This window comes from Lygodium microphyllum, chromosome 8 (genome assembly GCF_053477565.2).
Source record: "Lygodium microphyllum isolate KBCC chromosome 8, Lygodium_microphyllum_v1.1.10, whole genome shotgun sequence".
Classification (NCBI taxonomy): Eukaryota; Viridiplantae; Streptophyta; class Polypodiopsida; order Schizaeales; family Lygodiaceae; genus Lygodium; species Lygodium microphyllum.
Window position 1 is genome coordinate 65,417,688 of NC_141142.1, and position 21,933 is coordinate 65,439,620.

Consider the following 21,933-nt stretch of genomic DNA (forward strand, 5'->3'; position numbering starts at 1 on the left):
CGAATCAACCCATTGCCATCTCTCCTAACAATGGTGAAACCTCAGACATATCTTTGTGTTATGCTAAGTCAAAGCAATCATTACCATCAACAGTCACTTGCAATGCTCAATCCACCAATAATAGAACTTACATTGACCAATCAAGAGTGGATACAACACGGTCACAACAAGTTGACAAAACTATACCAGTCACATCCAACAAGGAAAACCACGACGCAATAGCAGCAAAGCCTCGGGAGAAACATAAAAACCTCGAGGACATAAGAAATCCTAACATTGACCAATCTTCCTCATTTAAGCTTGAGTATCCAGCTATGCTAAAGCCTAGGGAAACTCCCAGAACCTTGCATGAGGTAGAAACTGGGCAAGCCTTCATAGAACATAGAAGTGTCGCAAAGTTCTTGACCGAGTTGGAGGCTAAACTCAAATTATTCGTACATGCTTACGTCCTTGCAGACATGGGCACATTCCCTAGGGAGCAGCTTGAAGAATATTTGTCATATCTGCTATCTTGGGAAGAGCATTGCAGTCTCAACTATGGTGGCCCACGCTTTTTCGTGACGCCACGCGATTCGTCAAGCATTGTGACGAGTGCCAACGGACAAAAGTCCCGATTCGTAAAGATCAAATGGAGTTGACCCCAATCATTGCTCGACAACCCTTCGAAAAATGGGGAATTGACTTCATAGGACCCATCAGTCTTGCGGTGTACTTCCAAAAACACATTTATCGAGATTTAACGATATACCTGCTTCACCACTATATATACGAATGCATGCAACTCATCTCCGATGAGGAGGCCGACAAACTACAATTAATTATGACATTCAACGAAGTGCTTTGCCAACCAAATCTCTTAGAGATAGAGTAGCTAAAGCAACAATGAAAGGGTCAAAGTAAATTTGAAAAACATTGGTTTGAAAACCGTGCTACAATGATCAGACTTGGAGCCCATATTATGACAATCTCAGAGGAGCGATTGGCCAAATGGCGGTTTCAAAGAGACCTAACCTTTTCGAGTACTAATTGCTGTTCAGGGTATGGAATTAGCCGACAGAGCTAGCCAAGAGAACTCTCTTATTGATAAAATTCTCACAGAGGAGGAGCTACATGTTTCCAGTAAACTCGGACAAGGTACCATGCTAGTCGATGTTGCAAAATATCTGTTGTTATTGAGTAGGCTGCCACAAGTACTAGATGCATGTGCCATATTCCAGTACAATCCCAAGTTCTACAATTGGTTATTATCCTCGCGAAGTGACATGGATTCATAAACGTGTACATGAATAAACAATGAGTTTTGTGATATGCATAGATAATACAAAAAAAAAAAGCAAAGCCAACACAGACACAAGCAATGATAATCAAGCACAGGTGATATGCACCAAAGTCATGCCTCTTTGAGTTACACGTGTTCATTATGGTTGAAGCATATGACTTGCATGTACTCTCACAAGTTTTCGAGTGAATGCAGGACAACATAGGTCTCTATGCAAAAGTGTTCAATACCAAAGTCATCACAAGACCACACCAACCTCACAAAGAACCATTATGGAAAAAGTGACATAAATACCAAGAACAAAGAGCCGTGACGGAATCCCCACGTGAAGAGAAAATTACCCATACAGAAAGCACACATTGCACTTGATGCTGGCCCAAAGCATAGTCATCAACTACTCTCTATTTCTTGGCCAAACTCTACATTTGGGTAGGAGCCATGCTCTCAGCAATGACAAATGTTTCTTCATTAACCATGATTCAATTCGCCAGATGCTCTGTTCCTTGTCCATGGCACAGCTCACTCCAATTGCTATCGCAATTATACCGATGTCTCACATATTACAAAGAGGTTTGCAAAATCTCAAGTGTATCTCTCCATCTCGAGGCTAGTAACACAATCATCTCATATCCATTTTTCATAGCCTTTGGATCTCAACGTTTCTCAATACAAATGAAAGGCTGATAGCCTCTATATTTTGCATTGGTTGTATTCATTTTATCCCAAAAAAAAGTGAAAAAAAAGAGAGAAAAAAGAGAGGAAACAAACAGAAAAAAAGAGAAAAGAAAAGAAAAGAAAAACCACTCACGATCATAGCACAGCACCTAGGGGTCTTTAAATTAGGTACATCCAGTGACCTTGGTTGGCTAGCTCCATCCCTGGTCCCCTAGCCCTTTACACATCCCCCACAATTGTTCAGGTCACATCAAGGGCATGACATACCTAGGGAGATTTTCTTGCCCGTATGGTTAGACTTGTCATGATTCTTTTTCACACTCCATCTCAGTACCATTGTAATCAATACTGGTGAGCAAGGCACGAAAGACCATGGAAAATACACCATACTCTTCAAACAATACACATAGCCACCAGCTACCAAAATCTCAGGTGTCAATGAGCTCAATTATGCTACATCGTGTTGTCCAATTCACAAATAAGGTCTCGAGAAGCCTTCGTATGTACTTCTCCTCAACATCGACAAATTTTTCCACCCCATTAAACCCTTGCTTCATCCACACATTGCTATGAGGAACTAGACCAGTAGTCTTCTAACTACGTAATATCTAAGTATGCACGTGCACTAACATAATATCTGCACCACAATCTATACACAGTTTAAATCCTCAAGTGCAAGACATTACTCTCAACTCGCTTAGAGTTCAACATGTCTCCCAAACTAATCAAACTATGTTTTCTGCATGATAATAAGACTAGCACTATCCCTAAGGAGAGACCACATGTGAGAGGTTTTTCAATTGTAGGTATTGAAGACTCCAACAAAAGTATCGTCAACTCTTCATCAACACTCAATGCTGAATTCTTATCCTTTACCATCTTGCAAGCCCACCAAAGAATTGTTGCAAGGAGAATCCCCAGAATATCAACACCTGTGCCAACCCATGAAATCAACTCCCAACAAAAATCAACCCTATTACCAACCAATCAAGCCAACAAAGTGTCCCCAATGATCTTCATTTGCACCACCACCAAAATAGCAAAACACAATAGTCCTTTCCACTTACGTCTTTGGTGCATGCCAAAGCTTGCTACCTATGACAGTGAGTGCAATGGGACTGGCACTCATCTAGGAGGGGGTAATGTTAACCCTCAGATGAACAAGGTGGAAAAATTGAAAAGTCTAAAGTAGAAGACCAGGCTAAGGCAAAAGTGAAACGAAAGACGAAGGTGCGGTAAGAAAAATATGGAAACATAAGAAGTGTAGAAAAGTCCTAAATCAAGGAGAAAGGCTCATAAGAAAAAGCGCAAGTTAATATTTTTGTAAAAGAGCGCAAGGCACACCATGATTTATTTTAAGAGCGCCAGGCTCTCACCTATGCAAATTGTAAAGGTAGATGGTGGTAGGAAGGAAGCTAGGAGGATAGAAGGACAATGGGAAAAAGGGCCTATTAACTAGGCCATGGCCAACCATGTAAAAAAGGGAATAAGAGGATGACCGCCCAGAAGAGATAAGGAAGCTAGAAGGATAGAAGGACAATGGGAAAAAGGGCCTAGGCCATGGCTAGCCATGTAAAAAAGGGGATAAGGGGATGACTGCCCAGAAGGGATTTAGGGTTTTTCATATAAAGTTGAAAAGTGAATGAGAAGCTCATTCTTGTGAGTGGCCAAAAGTAGCTCTCCTTTTCTGCTTCTTCTTCTTCTTTTTGTTCTTGCTTGCTTGAGCTTGTGCTTGAGAGAGGGAGTGTGAGACTATGAGGGAGTGAGTGTATGAGAGTGAGGGACCGTGGTGGAGAAGCTCTCCATCTTCTCTTCTCTTCTCTTCTCTTCTCTTGCTCACGGGACAATGGAGTTTGGAAGCGTGGAGCTTGAGGATCGAGCTTACTTGAAGCTTGCACTTGGATCGTGGAGATATTGGAGTGCTCAAGAGAGGAGGCAACTTGATCGGGCAAGGAGGTAAGCTCACTACACTCATAGAGAGAGATATTGGATCGGCTATGTGAGAGGTAGCCATTAGTGCTCGACTTGAAACACTTGAAACAATAAGCGGTCCGTGGGTATTGATAGTTGAGGCCTCTACAACACCTGATTCTTAGCTTACTCATTCTTAGACGCTACAAAGTCAATAAGCGGTCCATGAGTATTGGTAGTTGAGGCCTCTACAACACCTGATTCTTAGCTTGCTCATTCTTAGACGCTACAAAGTTAATAACATGGATATCTACCTCCATCCATTAGTTGATGAGCTCAAGATTTTGTGGAAGAGGAGGAGGTAACTGTGGAGAACATGAGCAAGCACGATGGTTGACGGTTCACTAATATACGAGCCATTCTCATATGGACCATGTGTGACTTTCTAGGATTCGGAGAGTGCTCAGGAGGCAAGTGGTTCATGTGGTGATATCTAACATAGCTCATTCAAGTTTGTGTTGACTAGATAAGGGTGTTGTGATATGTTTGGTTACCTCAGGTTATCATGCATGTCCATTGTGTTGGCTACAATTAGACTCTTGATAAAGGTCATGGGCCATGAAGAAGATGGTATATCAAGGACATGCCGCTTTCTTATCGGAGGGTCATGAACTAAGAGATGGTTTTCCTAGATGACCTTCAGCATGAATGAATGCCCAAAGCTGGTATGAGTTGAAAATTGTCCACAAGGAGTCATATCCAAGCAGAATGCGATGGTTCTCGATTTTCTACAAGTTGCCGTATTGGACCCATGACCATTTGTTGGATCCCATGTAAATTTTTAAGAATGTGGATATCTTATTATGGGACCACGTCATAGGAAAGAGAGACACTATAGAAGCACAAATGGATTTGAAGGAGGTAGGCAAGATGGAGGTGCTTTGGCCATAGTTGAGGACTAATGGTCGCTTGCAACTACCTCACACTCCTTGGACCCTGTCCACTAAAGAAGAGCACATCATGAAGCAAATTATCAGGTCTATGTGCACCCCAATAGGTATGATGCATTCCCTTAGATGGTTTTTTTTCTCTAAAGACAACAAACTATTAGGGCTAAAATCCTATGATTGGCATAAGATATGTCAAGTTTGTCTTGACCTTGGTTGCAAGTAGCCTCAATATATTGCTATTTAGTGTCTACTCAATGTTTATAATACCTCTCCATTTGCGACAGTTTGTACTACCAATTGCGATTGTGGGGTGCCTCACTTTAGAAATACGTGAAGCGATTTACAATTTGTATAATTAGTGCAATGGATCTCACAAAAGGAGATCAAGGCATTCTTTATTGAATCTACAAGGTAGGGAGCAGTGGAGATGGTTTGTCTCTTTGAGAAGTACCTGCCCACACGAGCATGCTCACGATGGATGTTCTTTTTGGAGTGCTTCATGAAAACCCTAAAGGGCTTTTTGCGACAATGAGTTTGGTTGGAAGGTAGCATGGTTGAAGGTTTGCTAGTGTCACAGGTATTAATGTATATTTTAGAGTGGCTACCAACATTGGATTTAGAAAATAGTATGCTATGGTCACTAAAGGATGATGATAAACTGATCGAAGATATGGTGGTTGAAAATAGAGTAGGAAAAAGGATGGACACTTCCATGGAGGAGAAAGTGAATCATTTTTGTATGTTTCATCATGCATCCATGGAGATGTGGCTCGCTAGAACGAGTAGTCTAGAAAAGATTGGGAAGAAGCATGATCGGAATTTCAACGTAGTACAAGCCATCGACCAATTCAATAGTATGCTATGGTCATTGAAGGATGATGATGAACTGATTGAAGATGTGGTGGTTGAAAATGGAGTAGGAAAAAGGATGGACATTTCCATGGAGGAGAAAGTGAATCATTTTTGTATGTTGCATCATGCATCCATGGAGATGTGGCTCGCTAGAACGAGTAGGCCAGAAAAGATCAGGAAGAAGCACGATCAAAATTTCAACATAGTACAAGCCATTGACCAATTCAATATCTCGAGGGCATGAAGGAGATGTCGTGGTTTATGTCTATGCGGTGGTTACATAGAGCTTTGATCACAACTTCGCACGAAGGGGTAGAGGACTCTACAGAGGAGTGGGAATTCTCAAGGGGATGTAGTTCGAAGGTAACCGCATGCTTTATTTGCTACCGTATCTAGATTTTATATGCAACAACTAATCTAATCGTTTCAGTGTACAATACAAAATCTACATTAAAACGTGGTTGTGCAGGCGACATTTCTGTGTTGAGCTTATCAACAAAATATGCTCCACAATGGATTGTGGTGACATGGTAAAGTTTGAGAAAGAGATCAAGAGAGCTAATGGCGGGCCACGGATACAAATATCATTGTAGATGAGATGGACTATGTTGAAAACTTGCAAAGTATTATCTTAGTGGATTATCTTAGCCTCTCCATGATCATATTTGATGTACAATGGTTAAAAGTGGTATTGGAAGAAGGTGGAACAACCATTTGACGTGGTCCATCTAGATTTCTGGAAATAGATTCTGAGAAAAGATGGACGGATATATGCAACATGTTTGTCTTGTCGGGCCATTGTGAATAGTTGCATGACCTATTTTTCAAAAATTTCCATGACACGAAATAGTCACAAATGTTGATTCACTCTTATATGTGATATTGAACATGTAATCTTCTATCCAAATCCTCGACAACCTTGATGGTTGTATGTGGTGCTGTTAGCTCCTCAGAGTGCCTGAGTGTATGATGAAATCAATGTTACCAAGGTAGATGAGGAGAGTATGCATGTGCAGGGACTGATATTGCCAAGGGTGGAGGGCAAAGAGGGCTTGAAGCGTGTAGAGGAGACATACATGGGTAATGTAGACAAAGAGACAGGAGGCCAGGAATTTTTTGAGAATAAAGTGGAATCCTCTTTTTGTGGTGACCTATCTATAGATCTTTCAGTGTACGTTGAGTTGTGCTAGGAGATTAACATGGGGCCATAGGCCAGGCCATATTTGCGTTTGCCTACTCAATTCATTGATGATTCGTTTCTAAGGGTACTTTAGAATATGCATTTTAATTAGTATCATTTTTCTCAAAGTTGTATTGTTGTAATTTACCTAAATCCTTATATTGATTATGCTAATATCATTTTCTGTTTGCGTAGGTTACCTTTGATGATACCTAGAGAGCAGGATGAGTCGAGGGATGAGTGATGAGGAGTTGCATGAGATATTTACACATATGTCTCCAGACCATATGGCCTAATTTAGAGATATAGTGGACTGGGAGCTATTACAGACATCATCAGGCCGTTCTATGAGATCTACTTTGGCATGCCCTAATGCTTCAATTTCCAGTAGATGAGGTCGATGCTCTAGACTAGCCCCGGATGGAGGGAGTAGTTTTGGGGTGCTGTAGAGATGTGGATGCTATGAGCTAGCAGCTGGTTCTAGAGAGGGTGGTATTCCTCACTCTCTTGTACCAATTTCAGAGAGGGTGGATTAGGTGGGTGTTGTGGAGGCACCAATGCAGTGTCTTCATCTCATCGATCTGGTGGATACTTGTCACCTCCAAGATTTGTTACACCTGTAGGGACATCTACTCTCGTGAATCCAAGTTTCACTCAGCCGTTTGCAGGTAGCATCCTTACGGGTGCTACTCCGAGAGATACTATCCCCATAGGTATGCTAGACATACGGGGGTCTCTTCATTATGCCTAAGAGCATGGTTGTAGGTGTGGGAGAGGACACACCTTAGACATATCCCAATAGGGTATGGATACCTCATAGATGACAAGACAGTTGCTATAATCATAAATGATGAGGGGAGGAGGGTGATGTCTCGCATGAGAGAGTTATGCCTTAGGCACAACGTTTTGGACCATTGGAAGAATATACCCAAGGGGAGCAAGGACTATGTAGTGGTGTCTTTGCATGAGGAGTTTCCGGTACCTACGACATCATAGAGATTTTCCACTGGGTTGGATGATGGAGTGTATGTGTGCCTACATGTCACATAGATGATCGGATACATGCAAGGCAATCAAGAATGGCGTCTTAAAGTTCGAGTGGCTAGATGCAGAGGATTGGTGGAAACTCAAGGAAGAGGCCATAGATTCTCCAGGATGATGGCGGTGGTAGCGGGACGCATCAAAAGGGCACAATTGGAGGTAGGGATTGTGCATCATCTGGGGAGTGGTGGCCATAGGTTTTATTTAGAGGACTTTGCAAGTTTTGTTTTGGTTCTTCTAGCTTTCTTCTTTGGAATATCACTTGTACTAACAATCATGTTTCTAACAATGCTATTCTATTTTCTTTGCAGCACTCCATTACAAACCATGATCCCACAGGTTTGGAGACTCGATATGCAGAGAGAGATGGTCTCACTGCGCTTATCGATAAATTGTACGTATATGGTGGCCTAGTAAGTCAATCCACTTTCTTGTTTGTAGTCACTAGTTTTTTTTTTTTGATGCATTATGTATGGTGGACTAATGTCTGGTTATTCATTTTGCAATGTCCATTTGATGCTCCTTTGCGTGGGGATGAGCTTTCAGATGGTAAGGATCTGTAGCATGTGCTTAGATTTGTGGAGCGCACATCATATTCTTTTTTGGTCATGTGATCTATGCAGGCCTTTTTCATGTAGCATTCCTCGGATTTATTTATCATCCATTGTATAAAATTGCACTTTGCAATATTTATAGATAGATTTTCATGTTTGTTTTAGCTCTCCTCTCCATGGTTCCATGTAAATTCATGAGTTGTCATCACTAGTCTTGTACTTATTTTATGAGTTATTAGTCTTGTGGTTTTAAGTAGTTTTTGCACCTGTATTGATGACGATTGCGTATCCAATATGTAATTGCTTTGTAGAATATTATACAACACATGGTGTTGTGGGTGGTAGGGCAGCTTACCACAAATTTTTTTCTCTGTAACCATCGCTATTTGCATTACTAATTTACTGAACGTGTTGCTATCTGTCACACAATGTCGTTATTTGTATTGCTATAAGTGTCATTTTTTGCAACGCTAATAGCGATGCTATCTACAACGGATTTGTAGAGACGCTTATACTAACGCTTTTAGCGATGACGGGGGCAAATTTTTTATGAACATTTGCATCGCTTTGAATGTTGGTATGTGGCCTGTATCTTATACTGTTTTAATTCAAATATCAATAGATGATATATCTTTTTGAGATATAATCTCAGTCAAAATGTAATACTTCATTTCATCTATCTGAAAATTGGCATTAGATAGATTATTATCATTTTGCTGAAATATCCATTTGTCTTCGATATGTTCTATATTTTGAAAAGTCTTTGTTTTGTTTAATTAAACAATGGATTAGAGGTTTTTATATGAAAAACTAATAACAAACATTGGTTGTTTCAAGTGTCTAATCATAGAAAGACATTTTCTAAAAATGATATTTTATAGTCTAGTGATGTTTGTTTTTGTCCAAAATCCTTAAAATGTAATATTATATTTTAATAATTTTTTGATATGTATATTATTTTCAATATCTTTAGTTGTGAGCTGTTTAACATTAATAGTACCTTGAAGCATTCTTACCCATATAAAATCAATTTTTTATTTTGTTAATATCTTTAATGCTTTGAAAAAAAGCTATGGTACATGTTATCCAAATTGTCATTCATAATGTGAGATTTTCCATTTAGGACCAATTGTTGATTTAAATAGGAGTCCTAATAAATTCTATTATTATCCTTTTTTCATTAAATAATCATACATAAATTCATTATAAAGCATATATTAAGAAAAAATTATATACTATCACTATCCTTACATATTGATAATTAATATAATTACTCAAGTATATTTATCCTAAATTTATATATTTAATTATAAGTTATTAATATTATTCTATTACGTAACAAACTATAAACAAATAAAACATGCATGTATCTAATGATGAAATTATATTATGTTAGCTATATATAGTCTAGTAGCTATATATAGTCTATCTATATATAGTGCCCTAGGTCCCCTCTATATATTCCTATCATGTGCGCTCAGTAGACACACTTCTGGGGTTCCACTTTCGGTGTCTCATATCTCTCTCCTCTCTTCCTTTCATCTCCCTCGTCTTCCTCGTAGTTTCCAACATGGTATCAGAGTTTTTATTAACTTTTCTTTAAAAAAAAAAGCTTGTTGATGAACTTTTCCAGTGAATGACCAAGGTGTATGTCTGTCTTTCTGCGAGCAGAGGGTTTCTCTGGTTTTTTATCCCTTTCCGCTGGAACATAGGAGAGACAGATAGACATGGAAATCAAAGGCTCATCGCTAGACCCATCGCCTCTGTTGCTTTCTCTGATTTTTTATCCCTTTCTGTTGGAATAGGGGAGAGACGGATAGACATGGCGATCAAAGGCTCATCGCCAAACCCATCGCCTCTGTTTGTAGACAAGGGTTATGCCAGAAGGTCACCCTCATCATTACCATCATCATCAATCAGCTGTCATCTGTGGGCAAGTCCTTTGGCAACATCGTGATATCCATCGTGGGCGCAGGCGTCCTAGGCCTCCCCTACACTTTCAAGCACACCGGATGACTCTCGTCCTGCGTCTCATGGTGGCGGTCACCTTCGCTTGCCACGTCTGCATGATGCTCCTCGTCTGGTCCAGAGCCAGGCTTGAGAAAGATGGAGACCACCCCATCAGCACTTTCTCTGACCTCGGCTTCGTCGCGTGCGGCCGATGGGGCCGCTTCTCAGTCGATCTCACGATCGTCCTCATCCAAGGTGCCTTCTGCATCGCGTACCTCATCTTCATCGAAGAGAATCTGGGCCAAATATAAATTTCAGCATGGGTCCTGCTTTTATGGGGACGTGCCGGTAAACTCCCGGTTGCTTGCCGGTGTCTCAACCTTTTTGTTTTTTAAAAGTCAAGTCAAAACGAGAAACAAATCTTTCACCAATGTGATTCGCGGGCGCGTGGATTAAGGCTTCAATGTGTGGGAGTAGAGGTACAGGGTTCGATAGTCGGGATGATCCTCTGGGCGAGACCAATGCATCTTTTAGGGGGCTTTAATTTGTGGGCCCCACACTCACCCAACGACCGGGTAAACCCATGAAAGAGGGTGAGAGGGTGGGGCCCTTGCTGATATATATCCACAGCCGAGAATCTGGCCTCTATCTGCATCCCAGCCTTGTCGCTCCCCGAGAGAATCTGGCCTCTGTCTTCAGCAATCAGGATGATCCCTCTGCATCACAACCTCGTCGCTCCCCTCGTCAGCTTGTCTCGGCCATTAAGGAGCTCTTTGAGCAAGCAACCTCTCATTGCAGCCGATGTCATCAGCGGCTTTTCCATGGTTGTCGTGATGCAGCAAGATGTAAGTACCATCGTAGCTGAGGGTGTTGCTTCACCGGTAGCATATCAGGGTTTGAATACAATTCCCTTTGCTGTGGGGGTTGCTATCTATGCTTTTGAGGGTTTTGGCCTGGTTTTGCCATTGGAATATGCTATGAAAGATAGAAAGAAGTTTGGGAGCGTACTTGGGCTCGCCATGCTATGCATTGCCATGCTGTACACGCTGTTCGGGCTTCTAGGGTACATGGCATTCGGGGAAGGCACATTGGACATCATCACTTTGAACCTTGGGTCCAATTGGAGGACAACAATTGTGAAGTTTTCCAGGGTGGCATTGATGCATTCCATCTAGTTTTGAGAATTGAATCCATGGTTTTCGCTCAAAATATGAGTGGGAGATGATACAGAGAGGTTGTTTAGAAACCTAGTAGCTTACGAGAGCCACTTAGCAGATAAGCTTCCTCTCGATAAGCTCTCTCTCTCTCTCTCTCTCTCTCTCTCTCTCTCTCTACATTTTAACATCAACATTACTTTTAGATGTTGATATTGCCATGCTTCATGATGATCGTCCTCATTCGTTATTCCATTGATGAGCCTCTATATTCTAGCTAATGATACATTGCTTCGTTTATATTCTTTCCAGCTGATGAGCGTCTATATTTCAGCTGATGACAAATTGTTTTATTTATATTCTATTCATGGGGCCCCACATGTGTTATGTTGTCTATAGAGCGGCGTCGGGAACCGTCTCTATAGACCTTGTGTTGTTCTAATGTCACTGTAACGTTTTTCTTTAAGTTTTGATATGACAGATATACTGCTTACATCCCAAGTTCAGTTGAAGGAATTTCTTCGAGATTTTATCTTTTGCAGTGATGTCGCTTATAGAAGGAATTTCTTGGAGATGTTCAGTTGAAGGAATTTCTTGGAGATTTTATCTTTTGCAGTGATGTCGCTTATAGAAGGAATTTCTTGGAGATGTTCAGTTGAAGGAATTTCTTGGAGATTTTATCTTTTGTAGTGATGTCACTTATCTTATTTTAAATGTATATTTAGGAGTGATAAAGCTCTTTTGATGCCTCTGAGTAGGCCGTTGTAATTCAGGAGTGATGTAGCTCCTTTGATGCCTATGAACACGCTCTTGTAAGTTCAACTTTGTAATTTTATATTTTGAATATTAATATAACGATAGACCTATATAGAGCTGTGGGCTTTTCCCTTGAGCCCCCAAGGGTTTTTTCATCCATAGTAAGGGACCTTTATTTGAGCGGTGGTGTTAGCTATATATAGTCTGTCTATATATAGCGCCCCAAGTCCCCTCTATATATTTCTATCATGTGTGCTCAGTATACACACTTTTAGGGTTTCACTTCCGGTGTCTCATATCTCTCTCCTATTTTCCTTTCGTCTCTCTCGTCTTCCTCGCAGTTTCCAATATATTACACATCTCTACACACACACACACACACACACACACACACACACACACACACACACACACACACACACACACAAAAGTAACCATTGTAATTAAAATACAAATATAATCTAGATTTTTAAAAATATCAATTATTTTTAAGTACTTTAAACTATATTTTAATTAATTTTTCTCATAATGATTAGTTATATAATCTACAAACAAACATAAACTTGACTCAATAAAATACATAAAATAATAGTCAATTATAATATTAATCTCAATAAAATCTATTATTATCTTTAGTATTTATTAACTATATTATTCTTTCAAATTAAATGTAGAAAATTTATACTTTTTCAAGTTTTTAGTATTAAACTTTTTGCTTACTTATGTTTGATTCTTATTCAATAAAAAATATAAAGTGATACATATAAGCAATACTTAATATAAAAAGTTGATAAACAACTATCAGTCACAATACTAAAAGCATATATCAAACATACATGACAATACATAATACCAAAATAAAAGGGAGGAGTCACTTGTTCAATGATTCAATGCCAAAAATGTAATTTCGAATATAGAAAGATATAGCTTAGTTATAATTTATTTGCATAAACATGTTAAAAAATAGGTGTAACAATTTTTTGAAATAATCTACTTTTAAAAATCAATAACAAACAAGATGACGATTGCGTATCCAATATCTAATTGCTTTGTAGAATATTATACAACACATGGTGCTGTGGGTGGTAGGGCAGTTTACCACAAATTTTTTTCTCTGTAACCATCGCTATTTGCGTTACTAATTTACTGCACGTGTTGCTATCTGTCACACAATGTCGTTATTTGTATTGCTATAAGTGTCATTTTTTGCAATGCTAATAGCGATGCTATTTACAATGGATTTGTAGAGACGCTTATACTAATGCTTTTAGTGACGATAGGGGCAATTTTTTGATGAACATTTGCATCGCTTTGAATGTTGGTATGTGGCATGTATCTTATAGTTATTTAATTCAAATATCAATGGATGATATATCTTTTTGAGATATAAAATCAGTCAAAATGTAATATTTTATTTCATCTTTATGAAAATTGGCATTAGATAGATTATTATCATTTTGCTGAAATATCCATTTGTCTTCGATATGTTCTATATTTTGAAAAGTCTTTGTTTTGTTTAATTAAACAATGGATTAGAGGTTTCTATATGAAAAACTAATAACGAACATTGGTTGTTTCAAGTATCTAATCATAGAAAAATATTTCCTAAAAATGATATTTTATAGTCTAGTGATGTTTGCTTTTGTACCAAAATCCTTAAATGTAATATTATATTTTAATAAATTTTTTGATATGTATATTATTTTCAATATCTTTAGTTGTGAGCTGTTTACCATTAATGGTACCTTGAAGCATTCTTACCCATATAAAATCAATTGTTTATTTTGTTAATATCTTTAATGCTTTGAAAAAAAGTTATGGTACATGTTATCCAAATTGTCATTCATAATGTGAGATTTCCCATTTAGGACCAATTGTTGATTTAAATAGGAGTCCTAATAAAGTCTATTATTATCCCTTTTTTCATTAAATAATGATACATAAAGACATTATAAATCATATATTAAGAAAAACTTTATATACTATCACTATCCTTACATATTGATAATTAATATAATTACTCAAGTATATTTATCCTAAATCTATATATTTAATTATAAGTTATTAATATTATTCTATTACGTAACAAACTATAAACAAATAAAACATGCATGTATCTAATGATGAAATTATATTACACATATGTCCACACACACACACACACACACACACACACACACACACACACACACACACACACACACACACACACACACACACACACACACACACACACACACACACACACACACACACACACACACACACACACACACACACACACACACAAACAAACAAACAAAAGTAACCATTGTAATTAAAATAAAAATATAATCTAGATGTTTAAAAATATCAATAATTTCAAGTACTTTAAACTATATTTTAATTAATTTTTCTCATAATGATTAGTTATATAATCTACAAACAAACATAAACTTGACTCAATAAAACACATAAAATAATAGTCAATTTAAATATTAATCTCAATAAAATCTATTATTACCTTTAGTATTTATTAACTATATTATTCTTTCAAATTAAATGTAGAAAATTTATATTTTTTCAAGTTTTTAGTATTAAACTTTTTACTTACTTATGTTTGATGCTTATTCAATAAAAAATATAAAGTGATACATATAAGCAATACTTAACATAAAAAGTTGATAAACAACTATCAGCCACAATACTAAAAGCATATATCAAACATAAATGACAACACATAATACCAAAATAAAAGGGAGGAGTCACTTGTCCAATGATTGAATGCCAAAAATGTAATTTCGAATATAGAAAGATATAGCTTAATTATAATTTATTTGCATAAACATGTTAAAAAATAGGTGTAATAATTTTTTGAAATAATCTACTTTTAAAAATCAATAACAAACAAGATGACGATTGCGTATCCAATATGTAATTGCTTTGTAGAATATTATACAACACATGGTGCTGTGGGTGGTAGGGCAGCTTACCACAAATTTTTTTCTTTGTAACCATCGCTATTTGCGTTACTAATTTACTGCACGTGTTGCTATGTGTCACACAATGTCGTTATTTGTATTGCTACAAGTGTCATTTTTTGCAACGCTAGTAGAGATGCTATCTACAACGGATTTGTAGAGACACTTATACTAATGCTTTTAGTGACGACATGGGCAATTTTTTAAAGAACATTTGCATCACTTTGAATATTGGTATGTGGCCTGTATCTTATAGTGTTTTAATTCAAATATCAATAGATGATATATCTTTTTGACATATGATCTCAGTCAAAATGTAATACTTCATTTCATCTATCTAAAAATTGGCATTAGATAGATTATTATCGTTTTGCTGGAATATCCATTGGTCTTCGATATGTTCTATATTTTGAAAAGTTTTTGTTTTGTATAATTAAACAATGGATTAGAGGTTTCTATATGAAAAACTAATAACAAACATTGGTTGTTTCAAGTGTCTAATCATAGAAAAATATTTTCTAAAAATGATATTTTATAGTCTAGTGATGTTTGTTTTTGTCCAAAATCCTTAAATGTAATATTATATTTTAATAATTTTTTGATATGTATATTATTTTCAATATCTTTAGTTGTGAGCTGTTTACCATTAATGGTACCTTGAAGCATTCTTACCCATATAAAATCAATTATTTATTTTGTTAATATCTTTAATGCTTTGAAAAAAAGTTATGGTACATGTTATCCAAATTGTCATTCATAATGTGAGATTTCCCATTTAGGACCAATTGTTGATTTAAATAGGAGTCCTAATAAAGTCTATTATTATCATTTTTTTAATTAAATAATCATACATAAATTCATTATAAATCATATATTAAGAGAAACTTTATATACTATCACTATCCTTACATATTGATAATTAATATAATTACTCAAGTATATTTATCCTAAATCTATATATTTAATTATAAGTTATCAATATTATTCTATTACGTAACAAAATACAAAAAAATAAAACATGCATGTATCTAATGATGAAATTATATTACACATCTCTCCACACACACACACACACACACACACACACACACACACACACACACAAACAAAAGTAACCATTGTAATTAAAATACAAATATAATCTAGATTTTTAAAAATATCAATGATTTTAAGTACTTTAAACTATATTTTAATTAAATTTTCTCATAATGATTAATTATATAATCTACAAACAAACATAAACTTGACTCAATAAAACACATAAAATAATAGTCAATTTAAATATTAATCTCAATAAAATCTATTATTACCTTTAGTATTTATTAACTATATTATTCTTTCAAATTAAATGTAGAAAATCTATACTTTTTCAAGTTTTTATTATTAAAATTTTTACTTACTTATGTTTGATGCCTATTCAATAAAAAATATAAAGTGATACATATAAGCAATACTTAACATAAAAAGTTGATAAACAACTATCAGTCACAATACTAAACGCATATATCAAACATACATGACAACACATAATACTAAGATAAAAATGAGGAGTCACTTGTCCAATGATTCAATGCCAAAAATGTATTTTGGAATATAGAAAGATATAGCTTAGTTATAATTTATTTACATAAACATGTTAAAAATAGGTGTAACAATTTTTTGAAATAATCTACTTTTAAAAATCAATAATAGACAAAAAATATCATAATTATTATATACACATTTAAAATTTTAATGATCAATTTTAGACACAAACTACAAGTAACTAATATTAGAAATACTCTAAATATTAAGAAAATATTTGTACTTATTAGCCCACAAAAAATAATGGTAATGAAAGAAAAAAACAATAATAACATTTGAAAACGAGCAATTTTATTGTTTCAAAATTTTAAGATTTAAGAAAACACTCTATAAAGAAGATCTAATACTTATATCATTTTGTCTTTCTCTCTCTTTCCTTATCTCTTTCACCTAATATAAAGAAAATCATATAATATATTACTTTAATAATATTTTATATATTAAACTCGACATCAAGTTTTAAAAAGCTATTCATTAGAAAAGATCAATTATCTTTCAAGTATTAATAAGCTCTCTCTCTCTCTCTCTCTCTCTCTCTCTCTCTCTCTCTCTCTCTCTCTCTCTCTCTCTCTCTCTCTCTCGCCATTATCATCATCTAGCATAAGCAAAAACATAACATATAATAATATATCACTATTAATAAAAAAGATATATAAAATAATAGATCAATAAAATTTAGTTAAATAAATCTATATAAACACATATTTAAAAAAAAATATACATTCATACATACCTATATACATATTGATCTAAAGTAACATATATATGTATATATATATATATATATATATATATATATATATATATATATATATATATATATATATATATATATATAAACTTGAATTTCAACAATAGATTTTACATTTATTTCATAAAGTATTGAGTGCAGAAAACATATATCAACAACACTAATTTTTAAAAACACCCACTGTCTAAAATTTTAATGATAATAAATCAACATCCAATTAACATAACATCAAAGATAAAAATTGTATTTATTAACATATAATTTTTTGTTTGTCCAAAAATTAAATAATACTAACACCTAAAATCAGGAAAAAAAGAAAATATATACTTTTTAAAACTAGAATACATAAAAACTAAATTCTAAAACATATCATGTTTAATCAACATAATAGTTAATATCAAACAATTATTTTGAAAAACATCTATATTCTTTTTAAAAAGCATCTAACATAACAAATATATAACATTTAATTAATGAAATTCCTAATAAAGACATTCAAAACTTAAATATTAAAAAAAATCTTCAATACAAAAATGTTAAACTATGATATGAAACAATATTTAAATTTAATTAGAAATAAAATATTTTATGTTTAAATTTAGTATGATAAATAAAAATCAATATAATATTAAAAAAAGGAACTTTATTTGAAAAATGACATTTAATTGACATAACATTTATATAAAAAAGAAAAAAAAATATTGAAACAAAATGATAGTGCATGTCAAATAAAAATAAAATAATTAGAAACATTACTAAGAAAGTAACCTTATATAGGTATTATCTCAAGAATCGAGATACTACAAGACCAATAAAAAATTAACATTTCTTTGTATAATATTTTTATATCTCCCCTCCTCTCTCTCTCTCTCTCTCTCTCTCTATAACACACCCCCTAATAAAAAATATTAACATTTCTTTGTATAAAATTTTTATTTCTCCCCCCCTTCTCTCTCTCTCCCTCTCCCTTGTGGAAATGTGGCAGCGTAGTCAAATTTTTTGTTGGGGGTTACATGGCAACACAATCAATTGGGGGGAGGGGGACTTGATAGCATAATCAAAGGAGGGAGGATCCTTGTTGAAACGAACGAAAGAGAGAGAGAGAGAGAGAGAGAGAGAGAGAGAGAGAGAGAGAGAGGGAGGGAGGGAGGTTGCCCCCTCCCCCATCTTCAACCTTGCCTTGATTGATTGAAAGAGAGAGAGAGATCCATTTTTAATCTCTCTCTCTCTCTCTCTCTCTCTCGTCTCCTCCATCGGATCTCTCTTTGGTGCTCTCTCTCTCTCTCTTTTACACAAAAAACACTTCACATACCTCTTATTGTTTCCCTCTTGACAATGTAATAAAAGAAAAGAAAATTTATTCTTATATTACAAATCCATCCAAAGTTAGTATCCTTATCTAGCCACTTCTTCCCAACCCTCTAGATTTTCAACCCAAGACGTTTGTTTCAAATTCTTGGATAACAAATCTGAACACTATGGTCCTTCACTTAGTAGCAGGACCAACAATGTATCTTAAAGTGAAGGTAGCTAGTATTGCTGTTGACCTGAGAGGACGTACGAATTTACAAGTCAAAGTGTGCTTTTGGATGGATCCGCGCGGGACCCGCGGCCTCACCCGTCGTGGGATTTTCATAGTAGGTAGGAAATGCGCCAAAAACCGGACGACGAACAGCCAAATGCACCTGATCCAAGCTTTACCTCCACATACACACATACGAGATCGTCAGAGCCGAAGCCCTCCTCATCTTCATCTTCATTCTCATTCCTTCAGCTAATTATTGCATTGACTTCATCCTCCACGTTAGATCAGCGTCTGCGCCATCCTTTGGAATACAACAATTAATATTAGCGCCATCCTCGACGTTAGATCATCAGCTGTACATGGATCGTCTCACCGTCATGCTTCTTCACGGCGTGCTCATGTGGGTTGGCATAGGCTTCTGCATGCCCCTGGCCATGCTCCTCATCCGCTTCCTCAAACCCACCTTGGAGCTCCAAGGATCTGGAATGTCAGCAGGCCCGGCGTGCGCCCATTGGATCGTCCGAGGCCACATGCTTCTTCAGTGCTCGGGCCTCCTCCTGGCGTTGGCCGGCGGAGCCCTGGTTCTCGCCCAGTTTGGCCGCCTCGCCTTCACCCACACGCACGCCCGCCTCGGCCTTGCCCTGCTGCTGGCTCCCTGCCTGGCCGCTTTGCTGGGTGTGCTGAGGCCCCAGAGAGGCCAGCCATGGCGTCGCCTCTGGTACGCCGCCCATTGGCTGCTGGGGACCTCCATCGTGATCCTTGGATTCCTCAACATCTACATCGGACTCACCATCTTCGAGCGCATACTTTCCAAGAGTCTCCTCCCCTTCAATGTCGCCCTCTCTGTTCAGCTCTCCTTGATGGCACTCGTCTATCTCGCCCAAGATCGCTGGGCCTACCTCATTTCCCAACAACGCCTACCAGTGCAAGTCCATGATGGCACGAAGGATCTGCATGACGTGATTTCTACAATGCCGGCACCTACCAACCTAACATCATCGTCCAAGCCCCCAATACTATCTGCCAACGGTAATATCCCTCCTCCTCTTGTCGAGGGCACAGCGCCTGTAACCACGTCCATGACCATGATCACAGTTTCCAACAACTAAACCGCATGCAACTATAATATTATTGCCGGTCGCTGTGGCCACAGTTGGACGTTAAACTGCATCTGATCGCATCCGCATCCTCACTGCAATACATTGACGCTCCTAGTCTGTATTCTGTCCTCAAGTTTCCACACGATTGAAGTTCTGTATTGGAGTTAGCCATTGTTCTCCCCAGATGTTCATTCCAATTTGCTTTCGTACTATGATACTCATTTCAGTTTAATCGAGAATAACAGTTGCACTCATCGTCTATAGTATCGTATTCATTGATTTCCTTGCTGTAGACGCTGTGTATATGGTCTATGTCCTGCTTTCATGGCACATACATTGCTTTTCTTGCTGTTTGACATTGAGCGTAGCTGACTGTATGTGTTTCTCTCTGCGGAAAAATTATTGTGACTATATACATGTATCGCACCATTCATGATCATTGGAAGGATTGTTAACGTTGTTATAGGCTATTTGTACTAAATTCGTGCGGCATGTTAGTACTTGATCACATACACATCTACATAGGGTGGTAGATTGCTTGGGGAGGTTCACTAGGGTTTATGGTATGGTACCACGTGAGTGTAAGGGAAGGGGGTTATTTAAGGGAAAGAATGTACATTTTATAAGGTAAGGTCCGATAAATAGGGAGTAGATAAAATGTATTTTCATATATTTCTTTCACGCAGGTGACATCTCTTTATTACTACTAGTGAATCCCCGCGGTAGATTGTTTCTATGTCCTCAAGTCGCAATTGGCTTTGTTGCATTCATCCACACATATTAATAGATTGATCCTATTCACGCTTGCTTGCAGGGCACCGTTGTAGTACTGTCCACAGCCACTCAGGGACTGCATACTCGGAGGATTTAGATAAGCATATTGTTTCATATGCTTTTAAGGTTTTTAATCCATAGTTGGTTGATTTATTTCACTCCTATTGATTTTGTTTATTGAGCATAATGTGCCTGATATTGGACCGATATTGCGCGCCTACCATCGCTTATACGCGCACACTCACAACCCCTCTAAGACGAGGTATTACTAGCAATTATGCTGGTATAAGTGGAAGGGGCAGAGGGAAGCGTCAAGCTGACGCTGCATGTGCACATTTTTCTCAACCACCACTCGATGCATGGCACATGACACAAGCAAAACACGAGCTTCCGATAGTACTGCATCCACTGATATTGCACCTCGTCCTCTCGAGGAGCCAACGGAATTGGTAAAGCAAAAATCCAAACAATAAGGGAGCGGGAGTTGGTGAAGCATGGGTTCTATATTGCGAGCGCATAAGAAAGAAACTCTTGCAATTGGTGACTCTTGGAATCAAACTAAAGGTGAAAGTACATATATAGGTGTGCCAGGGAGATAGTCGGCTGGCTTTACTGTTAGGCTCAGAATGTGAGAACTTAGAACATCAGCACTGTCCTGACACGGCAAGTGCAGGAAAAAGCTTTCAGGAATCAGCAGCCTTCCACAAAATACACGACATATATGACATGAAGTACCCTCGATGAATTCTCCAGGCAATTATACGACAAGATAGTGGTATTGTTTAGCAAATCCGGATTCTTTTTCTGCACGGTTGACTCGGGCTAGTGCACTGAATATGGTATAAAATTGCTCTATTTTAAATGTTTGCAATGCTATGATCAAAGCCATAAACTTGTGGCAACTCGTACGCTTTGACATCTTTTTATCTTATATGTT

General features: G+C 36.9%; 2 protein-coding genes across 2 annotated transcripts in view; both read left to right on the forward strand.

The window, feature by feature from the left end:
- LOC148032400 (amino acid transporter AVT3C-like) overlaps positions 1 to 11,567 on the forward strand; it is a 106,262-nt gene extending 94,695 nt beyond the window's left edge. The window contains 3 exon segments of the mRNA XM_087683923.1: positions 10,248 to 10,471; positions 10,474 to 10,692; positions 11,023 to 11,567. Coding sequence (XP_087540049.1) covers positions 10,248 to 10,471; positions 10,474 to 10,692; positions 11,023 to 11,567 — 988 coding nt within the window.
- A 7,709-nt stretch (positions 11,568 to 19,276) lies between these two features.
- LOC148032401 (cytochrome b561 domain-containing protein At2g30890-like) lies at positions 19,277 to 20,470 on the forward strand. The gene has a single exon (XM_087684089.1). The coding sequence runs from the start codon at positions 19,482 to 19,484 to the stop codon at positions 20,229 to 20,231; it is 750 nt and encodes a 249-aa protein (XP_087540215.1). The 5' UTR covers positions 19,277 to 19,481; the 3' UTR covers positions 20,232 to 20,470.
- The last annotated feature ends 1,463 nt before the right edge of the window (positions 20,471 to 21,933 follow it).